General features: G+C 41.1%; 1 protein-coding gene across 1 annotated transcript in view; it reads left to right on the top strand.

The window, feature by feature from the left end:
• The window catches only part of ERC2 (ELKS/RAB6-interacting/CAST family member 2), a 975,448-nt gene that overhangs the window by 32,178 nt on the left and 929,307 nt on the right, over positions 1–13,963 (top strand). The window contains exon 2 of the mRNA XM_077993178.1: positions 1,402–2,198. Within this exon, the coding sequence (XP_077849304.1) occupies positions 1,542–2,198 (657 nt within the window). The 5' untranslated portion in view covers positions 1,402–1,541. The remainder of the gene's footprint in view (positions 1–1,401; positions 2,199–13,963) is intronic.

Here is a 13,963-nt window from a genome sequence, read left to right as displayed (position 1 = left end):
CCCATCACTAAACTAGCTACCATGTCTGGAGGATACAATATGATGGTTGACCAGGTGTGGGTCATGTTCTCACCCCTTGCACCATCCAGGATGGTAGAGTGAAGGGAGTCAACCTTACCTAAACCCAATGAACTGTGAATAGCGGGTTTGGAACAATTTCTCTAAGGAAAATAGTGACAGTATTATCAGAAAGTGTGTATTTGGGAGAGGGGAAAGGCAGGTGAAAATAAAAGATACCCCTGTATATTGCTATTAATGTACTTATCTCATTGAGACATTTACCTTCAAAATTTATTTATTGACTATTTGATACTAGGTACAAAACTAGGTGTTTTATAAACATCATCTTATTTCTTACAATACTAGATGGTATTGTAAGATCTCTTATTGTTGTAAAGCTGAAGAAAAATAAAATACAGTAAAGACTTCCTGAGAGGAAGAACAGGAGGCCATAATGCACCCCATTAAGGCCATATGGGTGCTAAAATTGAAGGGATACTCACAATGCTGTAACCCCGCTACATAAAATCTTCACTAATATACTTCAGTAACCATGATGGGAACTTCTTCTCCTTTGCCATTTCTGTACAGACATGAAGTGGTTAATATGAATATTAAGGTCAACCGAAATGGGAAATAATTCTCAAGAGGACAGCCTGAAAGATATGTGTGAAAGGGAAATGAGATAGGACTGTTGTTTTCTCTGGTAATATCATTGAGGATTTGGCTATGTGTTTAGGCATCCCATTGGTTGAGTTACCTCTTTTTCTTCTAACTCCAGGATAGCCAGTAGGTTTGAATTCATGTGTCAATGCCAGTTGATTAGTGGTAAGCCATCTAGAGTGTTGTGTTGAGAAGAATTCTGAACCTGTGGAAAAGAGGACTGTGATAGATTAGTGATGTTTGTAATGAGTACAGGAGGCGAAGGTAACAACATGAATACCAAATATTTGACATCCCAGGAAGCAACAGCTTCTCAGAGTCACTTTCAAGCCACATATGTATGGGGGTTATGACCCAAAGGAGGGGTCTTTTTATAGCTGAGGTCTCCATGATGGGGAATTCCGTGGGAATTTTCTGGAGGTTCCAACTCTAACCTTAGCACAAACCAATATTGAGAGCTTCATTTTCCTAAGGAATAGACCTTATTTTTTACTTTGAGAATTTTTATCTTGCTTAGGGGCAGGGTGGGGGGAATTTATAAAACTTTCACCTGTAGTAGTAAAGTTTTAGAGTTGCTTTTCTTTCTAAATGAACATTATGGGTGTGGCTCTTTCTATCTGTCTATTATTAATCACCTATCTACATAGGTTCACCTATTATTATCTTTATATATTTAAAAATATACAGTTAGAGTTCTAAAGAATTTTGTTTTTAATTATTCTTTTTTTCACTCTGTAGATCTTTGAGTGGAGTTATTTTCTGGTACGGACTGTGAAAAGAATGCGGTGAAAATTCTGGACAATCGTGGAAATATTAGCTCAAACCCCAACTTAGTATAGCATTTCTTCTCTTCAGTAACACCTCATAATACAAGAAAAATGTATGGAAGTGCAAGAACAATCACCAATCTGGAAGGTAGCCCTTCCAGATCCCCTCGTTTGCCAAGGTCCCCTCGTTTGGGCCACCGAAGAACAAGTAGCGGGGGAGGTGGAGGAACAGGCAAGACTCTGTCTATGGAGAATATCCAGTCCCTCAATGCAGCCTATGCTACGTCTGGACCCATGTATCTGAGTGATCATGAAGGGGTGGCTTCAACAACTTACCCAAAGGGCACTATGACTCTGGGAAGGGCTACGAATCGAGCTGTATATGGAGGCCGTGTCACAGCCATGGGTAGTAGTCCCAATATTGCTTCTGCTGGACTTTCCCACACAGATGTCCTTTCATACACAGATCAACATGGTGGGCTGACTGGCTCATCCCATCATCACCACCACCAGGTCCCCTCCATGTTGAGGCAGGTAAGAGACAGCACAATGTTAGATCTTCAGGCCCAGCTGAAAGAACTGCAGAGAGAGAATGACCTCCTCCGGAAAGAGCTCGACATCAAGGACAGCAAGTTGGGATCTTCCATGAACAGTATTAAGACTTTCTGGAGTCCTGAGCTTAAGAAGGAGAGAGTCTTGAGGAAAGAAGAGGCAGCGCGGATGTCTGTCCTCAAGGAGCAGATGAGGGTTTCCCATGAAGAAAATCAGGTAGGTCATGACTCATCTCAGTATTTTTCAGCCTTGGCTTCTCACTGAGTAGTTGATGCTTTGCAGATGGTACCACGACCTGTGCAGAAGAAAGTTTGGCATCATCAAGAAGGTTATGGCTTAGTATGTGTTTGACTTGGACACTATGAGAGAGCATAGGAAATATACCATTACAGCTTGTGATTTCCTTATTTTCCAATAACCTTTTCACATGGTTGCAGATGGGGAGAGGGGTGGGGTGGGGAGGATCACTCCTCATTGCCTAACTTTTGTACTTGGCTAATTTTGTTTTCTTTTTCAGCAGTTGCAACAGCTGTTCAGATGTACCTCCTTCTGAATAGAAGAAGAAAATGTTAATTTCTGTAAGAACAAACACTTTAACGGCAACATTTAGAGGGCCACATTTGACTGGTGAATTGATTTTTATTTTTAAGCACCAGCACCATTATTTCCTTCTAGAATGAGTGAAGTTTGTTCTCTAAGTAGCAAATTGAACAATATGAAATGGAATGGGATCAAATGGGTTTGCTTTGTTAGAGATACACAATAAATTTTAACTTGGTGTTTTTGCCTTCATCCATTCAGCATTAATTAATTATCAACTATGTGCAAGTCACCTTCATACTCTTCTTTGATCCATCCTTCATGCCACAGGAAGAACAGGTTCCTGGTGTCTATCTGCAGTTATGCTATTTTCCTGCTTTAAAGCCCTCAGTGATTACTCATTGCCTCCAGAATAAAGTCTACCTTCTTGACTGAGCCCATAGCACTTCTACCAGAAGGCCTGGGCCAACATTTCCAGCCTTTTCTTGTGCCACCTCCCTCTACATCTGTGCTTTCTGCATCACTGCCTGGTAATTCCTGCACACACCCAAGGTTTTGCACTGCCATGCCCTTGCTCTTGCTGCTCCCTTCCACTGGTGGCCTTCTCAGAACCTGCTTTTCCTGCCACCTCTCTTTCAATCCCAGCCAGTCTTCATTCCCAAATCCTACCTATTCTGTCAGGCTTGTTTTTTTATGCTGCTATTTTCTTTTCTTTTTTTTTTTAATGCCTACTCTATTTCCTAAAATGCTGCTATTTTTATAAGAACTTTGGAATCAGACATACCTGGGTTTAAACTCCAGCTTCATCTCTCTCTCTCTCTCTATCTCTCTCTCCTTTTTTTTTTTTTCAGAGACAGGGTCTTGCTCTGTTGCTCAGGCTGGAGTGTAGTGATATTGATCATAGCTCACTGCAGCCTTGACCTCCTGGCTCAGATGATCCTCCACGCCTCAGCTTTCTGAGTAGCTGGGACTACAGGCACATAGCACCACAGCCTGCCAATTAAAATTATTATTTTTTCTGTAGAGACAAGGTCTTGCTATTTTGCCAAGGCTGGTCTTGAACTCCAGGCTTCAAGGAGTAATTCCAAAGTTCTGGGATTGCACACCTGGCCCCAGCTTCATCTGCAGTTGGTGCTTATAGAAGTGCTAAGAGCTAGGGCATAGGGAATGTGATACCACATGGCTCAAAAATTCCCAGATATTATTTAACTTTCTGAAGGAAATTGACATAACTCTAAGTTGACTGAACAAGTGATTTTCCAGTTACTGGCTTTGATGTTGGTCTAATGAAGTGCTCTGCCTTTCTTGGAGTCATCTGCTGACCCTCCTAACTGTTTCCCTGGCAACTTCTCCTTTGGAGTTTAAGCGCCTGTAGAAGCATTTGTGATCTATATGAAAATCTGCCTTTTGTCCTTCTTCTATGTGTAGAAAACAATCACCTTATCCTTTTGATTATCTAACAGAGCCAAAGCTAGTTTTTGGTTCATAGTTGGAACCAAAAGCTTTGTTCTTCACTCTAAAATGATGCTCTTCAGTATCATTTCTGCTTCTTTCTGATTTTGCTGGTTCATAAAGTCTTTATGAACCTGTTTCTACAATGCACATTTTCCCCCAGTTTTATACTGGTTTTCTCTTCATTTTAATTTTTTGGAAAATGGTTAAAGCAGTTTAGGAATGGTGCAAACAGGGACAAAAAGTTTGAAAGCTCTGCTCCAAACTGTTAGCTCCAAAGTGACTTATCTCATGCTTCTTTCATTAAATTTATCTTTGAGCACAGACCCCAATTATACATGTATATTTATTTATAAATTACAGGATGCGGTATGCTGCCAATGTATTATGTGTCTTCTATGACATCCACAAAGAGTTAAATGTAGATGAGATAGAGCAAAATAATACACTGAGATACATTTTAGTGACATATAAAACCTTTTTCACTTTTATTAAAAACATTTTGTGCCACTTGTCCATTTCATGAGGGTTAGTTCAGTTTAGAATAGGTGATATCCATAATTCCACTTAACTGTCTCATGTTGCCATAAGCTAGGAGTGTGTGAATGCTTGAGGGCACTTCCATTATCCCTTTCTTGTTCTGGTCTGTACTGTGATCACAGGATACCTTGGTATTGTAGGTGAAATGTGACTGTGTGACATATGACTCAGTGAAAGCTCCAGTATTAATCTGTATATTTAATACAAGTAAAATGCAATTTTCTCTTTTAGATTAAAAAATGTAAAATGAAGAAGAAGTATGGAGATTTTGAAAAGTCAGTTTACTTGCAATATGATGTCTTACAAAGTAAAAAATATAAAGATTGACAAAAAACAAGTTATTAAAAAAAGACTGTCTTCTCTTTTTGGAAGTATATTAGGATCCCTTTAGAAGTATAGGAGTACCTGTTGGTCAGGATAGGGTAAGTTTTGCTGCAGTAACTAACAAACTTCAAATCTCAGTGAATTTACATATTAGAGATTTATTTCTTATTTGCCTAAAGTATGAAGCAGGTCAGGTGACTCTGTGGGACAGGTCTTTTCCGTGCAGTGACTCAGGATCCAGGATTTCTGCATCTTGATGCATGGTTTCAAAGGTTGCTACAGCAGGGGAAGAGAGTGACTGGAGATGGCACATTGGTTCTTTAATTCCTTGAACTGAAAGTGACATAAATGAAGGGAGTAGGAGGTGGAGTCCTCTCTTCTGTCCAGGAAAGGGAGGAGAGACACCTATATGGTGGATAACTACCAGTGGGGTTTTTATGTTTGTCCAAAAGTGGAGCTAGGTGAAATAAAGTTTGGGGAGCAATCTTCTGCTACTGCTGTTTTTTCTATTATGCTGCTAGTGCTACCAGTAGACATTTGTTGAGGTCCTACTGTGTGCTAGGCATAGTGCTTAGTGCTTTGTGTACGTTATCTTATTTAGTGATTCCATCAGTCATCTGAAGTAGGTGCTAGAACTTTTCTTATTTTACAGATGAAGCATAAATGTAGAGAGAATAAGCAACTTGTCCGAGTTCACACAGTTGGTAAGCAGCATAGCTAGAGTTTAAGGCATTGGTCTATTTCATGCCAAAGTCTAAGATCTTAGCTTTATGATCACTACCTCCTTAAAAGATCACTGAGCTGTGATTTAGTGTTATAGGAAGATCCTACTTCATACATGCTAGAGGAAAAAATGACTCGTTTTGATAAGATGATTAAGAATGTGATTTATTATTATCATTATTGTTTTTATTTTGAGACAGGGTTTCACTCTGTCACCTAGGCTGGAGTGCAGTGGTGCAATCCTGGCTCACTGCAGCCTTGACCTCCCGGGCTCAATCACTCCTCCCACCTCAGCCTCCCTAGTAGCTGGGACTACAGGTGTATGTCACCATGTCTGGCTAATTTTTGTACTTTTCTGTAGAGATGGAGTCTTCCTATATTGCCCAGGCTGGTCTTGAACTCCTGGGCTCAAGTGATCCTCCCACCTCAGCCTCCCAAAGTGCAGTGTTATCTTGGTACTGTCACTTGTGCTTTTGCCTCATGATGTGTTTTCTTAAAATGGAGAAGAGTGGGGCAAGGGATTATGGACAGCTAACTCTTTGGAATGGCATGATTACAGGTGTGAGCCACTGCACCTGGCCAGAATTTGTATTCTTAACTAGGAATGTATTTCTTTTTCCTAGAGATGGTTTTTGTGCTGTTTAGGGTTTTCACCATTTACCATAACTTAATTTCCTTTTAGAGGAAAAATCATGGAAACTTTTTCTGTATGGAAGAAAGAAATACAAAAGAGATAAGGGACATTTGATTATGGTTTCTTATCCTCAATAACCAGAGATTGCATCTACCAAGGTAATTCTTTCAGGGGTATTTAGATATTTAGAATTTCACTAACCTAAGTTCTAATGATCTAAAACAATTTGAACTGTTCTGTGTGAAGAGAAATTGGAAGCAGGTCCATTATAGGGTAGAGGTAAGGAGATTGAAGTGCTCTTGTATAGGAAGTTCATAGTTTTATAAATATAATGCTAACTAGCACAGCCCTTTCCTTCTTATGTGCAGTATAATCACGGGTTCCTGCGCATCAGTTTCTTTGCAGTAGATTTTGAAGTCCTCATGGTTCTGTCTAAGGGAGCTGAACCCAATTCCAGATCTAAGGGAGGATGCTGAACTCCCTCTCTGTGTTACAGGGAGTGCAGGACTGTTTGGAACCTTGGGGCTAATGAGTAGGTGGCCGTGACCAAATTTCTTATTTGCAAAGTGTTGATACTCAGGTTCTTGGATGGATATGCCATCCCTTCCTCCATTCCCACTTCTCCTCCACCTGGTTCCCTCCAAGGCCTTAGCCACGCATCTCTACATGAATATAAATACATTTGCTTTACTGCTAAGAGTTGCAGCACTGAAATTTAGAATCATGTGCTTGTTTGTATAAACCAGAGTGCACGGATGCAGTGTTATCTTGGTGCTGTCACTTATGCTTTTGCTTCATGATGTGTTTTCTTCAATTGGAGGAGAGTGGGGCAAGGGATTATGGACAGCTAATTCTTTGGAATGGCATGAACCCATAGCCCATGCTCTCAACGTCACACCTGTAGAACAATTGTGGGAGAGGTGAGGAGAAAGTATTGAGAATGGATGTTCTGCTGCCATGTGAGGTAGCCCCTTATTATTTTTAGTGGCCTGTGGTGTTAGGATAGGTGTTATGGGGGGCAGGGCTGATGAGAGGGTGGATACAACTGTAGGGAAGTAAAGTGAACTTACTTTCTCTAAAAGAATATAGGTTTGTCTTTTCTTTATATCTTTATTCTATTGTGTGATGGAGATCAAAGAAAGGAAACATAGGAGTGAATACTTTTTTTTTAAGGTTCATAAAGACTTCTATCTTGTAGTTTGGTACATAAGAGTTATTGACTTTTCATATTCCTAGGTATTTTGTGCAATTGTTAACGTTGTATTTCTAATGGATTTCTTCCAAATTAAGTATACATAAAGCAATTTTTAGATATTTTCCTAGGTTGTGCATGGCTAGCCAAGGCTCTGCATGAATATAAATAGCATCACACACTAGGAGATTGTACTAGATCTAATATTTACCCATCTTGCGTGTGCAGAAGTGGGACAAGGTCATTGGGAAACGTAACCCAAGAAGTGTAAGTAAACCTGTCTGGGGAATGTTACAGCTTTTAAGCAATGGTTATATGATCATTTCTATTTTTGGCTTAACACAATAGGAAAGAATCTACTCTAAATCAATATTAATATGAGTTTTTGATGAGTTTTTGACCCAGTTTCAACATAGGATTTATTGATTCTTATTTTGAACATGAAACTTGAAAAGATCGAGACGGATCACATTTCTGTGTTTCCTTTATCAGTATTGCTTTTCTTTTATTTGTATAACTGCAGGGCCTTTTGTTTTCTTTTCTTTCTTTCTTTTTTTTGAGACTGAGTCTCGCTCTGCCACCCAGGCTGGAGTGTAGTGGTGTAATCTTGGTTTTGCAACCTCCACCTCCTGGGTTCAGGGAATTCTCCTGCCTCGGCCTCCCGAGTAGCTGGGACTACAGGTGTGTGCCAGCACGCATGGCTGATTTTTGTATTTTTAGTAGAGATGGGGTTTCACCATGTTGGTCAGGCTGGTCATGAACTCCTGACCTCAGGTGATCTGCCTGCCAAGGCCTCCAAAAGTACTGGGATTACAGGCATGAGCCACTGCACCCAGCCTGCAGGGCCATTTCAACAGGGGTCGTTCAACTATGTTCTTTAAAATACTAACTTCACTGTGAGTATCCAGATATGATGAGTTGTGCCAATTGGAAGTGAGTGATAGAATTTCATCAGGTTTGTGGGTGGAACTCAGATGTACTCACTGCTCAGACTTGCCTTACCTCAGACTTGCCTTACCTCAGACTTACCTTCTTCCAGGCTCCTTTCTTTCTACCACTATAAGTCTAAGAAACCATGGATCCTTCAAAGCCAGTATTTCCAAAGTGTGTGCAGGGAGATAACACTTTTCAAAAGGGATTTTCTGGTCAGTCCAGCGTAACACCCAACATATTGGATATGCTTATCCTGGAAATTCATAATGCATATGTTTTGTAGGGGTTGAATTATATATCCTCCACAAAAAGATATGTTGGAGTCAGAGTGATGTGAACAGCAGACATTTACCGTCTCGGAGTTCTGGAGGGAAGAAATCCAAGATCAAGGTGTCGGCAGGTTGCTTCCTTCTGAGGGAAGGGTCTGTTCCAGGCCTCTCTCCTTGGCTAGTGCTTGATCACCTTCTCTCTGTGTGTCCTCACGTCATCTGCCTTCTGTGAGTGACTGTGTCTGCATCCAAATTTCTCCATTTCATAAGGACACCAATTATATAGGATTCGAGTCTACCCTAATGACTTCATTTATGATCTCTGTAAAGACCCTGTCTCCAAAGAAGGTTACATTCTGAGGTACTGGTATTTTTTCGGGGGGAGGGATACACAGTTCGACCCATAACATATGCAGACTAATGTAACATATTACCATATGAAATGCTCTCTTTCAGTTAAAAATGTTTACTAGGCTGGGTGCAGTGGCTCACGCCTGTAATCCCAATACTTTGGGAGGCCAAGGCAGGAGGATTGCTTGAGTCCAGGAGTTTGAGACCAGCTGGGGCTATGGCAAGACCCTGCCTCTACAAAACAAACAAACAAAAAAACCCCCGAAAAACAAGATATATATTAAAGTTGCTTAATTCACCAATTTTCTAATCTTATTCCACTGTGAAACTTTTTCTTTTTTTTTCTGAGACAGAATCTCACTGTGTGACCCAGGCTGGAGTGCAGTGGCATGATCACAGCTCACTGCTACCTTTACCTCCCTGGGGTTAAGTGATCCTCTTTCCTCAGCCCCCGAGTAGCTGGGACCACAGGTGCACACCACCACATCCAGCTAATTTTTTTTTTTTTGTAGAGATGAGGTTTTGCCAAGTTTCCCAAGCTGGTCTTGAACTCCTGGGCTCAAGCAATCCACCTGCCTCAGCCTCCCAAAGTGCTAGTATTACAGGGGTGAGCCACTGTGCTCTGCCAAAACTTAAACTAAGCACCTACGTATTAGGCAGCTACTGCTGCAATAATGCTGTGTAACAAGCCATCTCAAAACCTATGGCTTAAAAAGACAAGCATTTATCTGTCTCCCTCACATATCTGCAGGTTGGCTATAACTTAGTTGGACTAAACTGGAAGTTGGGTTTAGGTATTTTCCACGTCTCCACATTCTTCTCGGAACAGCAGCTATTCAGGGCTTCATCTTCTCATGGTGGATCACAAATACCAAATGTACAACTAAACCCCACAAACATGTTTAAAGCCTTGGCTTTCATCATTTTCACCAACATTCTGTTGGCTAAAGCGTGTGATGTAACCAAGCCCAAAGTCAGTCGTGTGGAGGAAATTTACTCCCTGCCAAGGCAGAGGGGGAGTGGAGTGAATATACATGCATATATTTAACAACAGTCCCATCTGTTACAAATTATAAATATTCCTAGAAATAAGGGTATAAGGCCACACTTTGGGAAAGGCTGCTCTGCTTCAGGAGCATCTCTGGAAGTGAGACCTTAAAGGAGACCTGTGAAGGTGGATGAGCACTTTCTATGTGGTTCCTTCCATGTCTGGCCCTTCCAAAGTACCCTGATGGTGCTAGAGACTCAGATATAGTCACTCCTCACACCTGTCTTTTCCCTTACCTTCTCTCAGGCTCCCTTCTTTCCTCTAGTATAAGTCTGAGAAATCCTGACTTAGCTTCAGGCTCCTCCTCCTCTTCCTCAAGTATCTGGCCAATGAAACCCAAGTGGAAATCTGGGGGATTCTAGGAAATCTTTTTCCTTCCTGATAAAGGAACAAATATCACCAGCAATTCTCCCCAACTTCTGTCTTGTGGGTTGATGTGATGGATGGAGCTGTGTCAGCCACATTATAAGCATGAAAGAAAAGCCAAAGAAAGAAAGGAATAGACAAGTCCAGAGACATGTGAGCTGCCATCTCTGAACGACTGCACCAACAGCAGCAGTGACCTGCCTCTAGATGTCTAGTCATGTGAGAAATGAAACCCAGAGTTGTTTAAGTCACTGTTGTTTGGGCATTCTATTACTTGCAGCTCACCAATTGATAAAACATCAGAAACCATTAATTGATAACTGTTATTCATAGTAATTGCCAGTTCTGATAACCTCTCCCCACCCCAACAAGCCATGGCATGTTTCAGGGAGGTTCAAGGAAATCTTAAAGGACCTTACACATTCAAATGAAGAAACCTCCTTACTAATTAATTTGGGCAAGACTCCAAAGTAGTGACACAAATGCTGCTCAAAGCCTGCATAAGCCAAAAACAAAAACAAAAACAAAAACATGTGGGGGGGTGGAATTGATTAGTTCTTGTAACAAAATTACAGAAAGGATCAGGTGTGGAGTTTGGGGTTACTGGATCCAGGGCCTTAAACTGTAGCAGGACTTTGTCTCTCACCATCGCTTCATCTCTGGTTCTCAACGTCTGCCTCTGTCTATGTGTGAGCCTCAGTTTTTCCTTTGTGTGGTGGGCAGTCTTGGCTGCCAGTACCCTAGGGTCACAATTGAATGGTCAAGAGAGCCTTATGTCTTCCCTTCCCACTTGGAAAGTTCATGGAGGGACTCTGATCCTGCCTTGTTCATATCCTCCCTCCAGGACTTGGTGAGTGTGTATGTGTGTGTGTGTGGTTGGGGGATGGTGGGGGCGGGTATGTGAGAAGAGGTTACTGTGATTGGTGACCCTATTAGAACCGCAGGTGTTGAGAGAGGAGCAGTTCTCTAAAGGAACTGGGATGAAGAGGGACCAGATGCTCCAAGACAAAAACAGATGTCAACTGCCTTGACTTGAGCTGTCCTTAGTCACCTCCGCTCTCCAAATGTTTTAAGGGCTTATCAGTCATAGTGGAGTCTGAGAACTTAAGAAGTCAATCATATGTTGCATCTGTGTGTAAGGTGTTTCATTTTAATTCTGAGTTGAAGTGTGAGTGCTTGTGTGTGTTTTCCCCAATGTTACATAGGCACACGGATTTAGAACTGGATAATATAGTTTAGCACCACAACATACCTTGGAATGCTAAATCTCAGAAGGACAAAAAAAAAAATGACTCCATCTTCTCATCTTGAAACAGTCTTCCTTAGCTCTTCAGAGAACTGTAGCTTTTCTCTACTTTTCCAGAGAGCTGGAAAAATTTTGGTCCAGACTTAGATGATGACCTACTTAGATGGAAACTACAATTTTAAATGCCTTTCATAGATGAGTGAAAACTTCTTTTGGTTTTGAAGATAGATGAGATGGCACAGAGCCAACAGCTGGTTTCTTTGTTTGCTAGAAGGTAGGAGAATGATTTGAAGTGAACTATACATCTTTGTCACAGATGTCAGCTGGTTTTGGCCTCAGTAATCTCTTGCAGTCGGCCCTAGAATCAGCCATGTGTACCACATTAGTGGCCTTACAGATTTTTATTCCCAGGTTTTCTTCTGAAAGACTTGGCTAATGGTAGGAAAATAAACATTCTTGTGTGTTGGACCTTGGGAGACCTAAATGATTTCCATCTTCCATTTTTCTCTCTGGATTACTTTATTTGGGTGATGGGATTACAGCAGCACATAAGCTACCAAAAAAAAAAAATAAATAATTAAAAAAATAAAAAAAAACCTTTCCGGGCGTTTCAATGAATAGGTTATTTTAGTCTCACCTGTGCCAAGGGCACTTGTTGAAACCAAGCTCCAAGAGGGAAAGACAGGAGGAGTGGTCACCCCTAAAACATTCACCTCCAAAATATTCACTGTTGTTGGCTATCGACAGCATCCTTAGAGAATTTTAAGAGGCAAGTCTATATTAACAGCAGAAAAGTAACAGAGCGATTTTATGGGCCAAAGCAGATGGGGTGAGTTCTGAATGTGGCCTCTTCTGGCCAGAACACAATTTCAGTTTCTATAATTAGTTGCAGGTGGAGCTCTTGTGTTGTTGTTTCAGAGTCCACTGACATCTGTGTGCAAATTCCCACCACCCCCAGTTGGCATTTGGACTCAATAAGTGGTTTGGCTTCACAGGAATATAGAAAATTGTAAATCTATTTCACAGACACACACAGATAAAGCTGCTGTAAAGGTCAGGTTCTGAAAGCTTTGGAAAGCATTTCAAAAGTTTGGGAAGTAGGTTTTTAGGTAGAGCGAGGCCATGCAGCCAAGAGCTGGGGCAGTCTGACAACTGAATTCTGGCGCATGCAATTTCTTCTGTTTCTCTGTGAAGCCAGTGCTTGATTGTGTCTTGTAAGTGACGTGCAGCCATTTTGTAGATCTGGTGAGAAGTAAAGATCGAGGCAGCTACTTTTCATCTTACAAGCCCATGGCTGGGCGTGAGCTGTCTGGTTTGGCTCCATACATTGATCAGGTTAACTTGGTAGTTCTCAACTGTGGGCGTTTTTTTCTCCAGGGGACATTTGGCAGTGTCTGAAGACATTTTTGACTGTTACAACTTGGAGGATGGTAGCTACTGGCATTTAGTGAGTAGAGGCCAGTGATGCTGCTAAACATGCTACAATGCACAGGACAGCCCCTGATGTTGTCTGGCTCAGAATGCCGGTGGATACAAAGTTGAGAAACTGAGTTAACTAGACGATTACTATAACTTCATTTTGCATATCATGCTTTGCCTTCACTCAATGGTTTACCTTCACTTTGTGAACTGATGATCAAAATGCATGTATTTTTGTAAAAATGATGGTATAAAAACTAAAATATGATTCATCATTGTGTGGGAAAGAATGAATTGTCAATGATGTCTTTTTAAAATGTATTCTTCCAATTATGGATTAGTAATCATGAATCTTCAAATACCTTGAATTCTTTTAGAAGTAGACATTTGGTAAATAGGTGTCAATCTTGTAAGGAAAACTCGTAAAGGAAATAAACCTATTTTATAAAACTATAATTTCTTTACACTTTCACTGACTTTATGGTGGCTTTTGTCCATGTCTGACAAAAGGGGAGGGGAAGTAAGCATTTTTGAGCACCTTCTATGTGCCAAGAATTTGCTAGTTTCTTTCCATGTGTGAGCTCAACAGCCCTGCAAGACACATGGCATCTCTATTTTATGGAAGAGAAACAGGTCACAGAGAGATTGAGTGACTTGCCTGAGGCCTCACCGATAGAGCTGGGATTTGATCTCAGGTATGCTTAGCTTTAAAATTGTGCTCTTTCTACTGTCATGAAGGGAAAAACAACAAACTTGCTTGAAAACCAAGGAATCTGGTACTGAAATGGAAGCGCTAAGATAGAGTAGAAGAAGCAGTGTGTTGCCTGACAGCATCTTAAGCATACTGTCAAAGAGGTATACAGAAAGGACAGAGAGCAAGAACAAAGAAGGAAGCAAGAAACAGGCGAGGAGGGAGGGCCAGCAGGAGGTAGCAAACACATTCT

Source organism: Macaca mulatta, chromosome 2 (assembly GCF_049350105.2).
Source record: "Macaca mulatta isolate MMU2019108-1 chromosome 2, T2T-MMU8v2.0, whole genome shotgun sequence".
NCBI classification, from domain to species: Eukaryota; Metazoa; Chordata; class Mammalia; order Primates; family Cercopithecidae; genus Macaca; species Macaca mulatta.
This window is presented reverse-complemented; position numbering and strand designations above follow the sequence as displayed.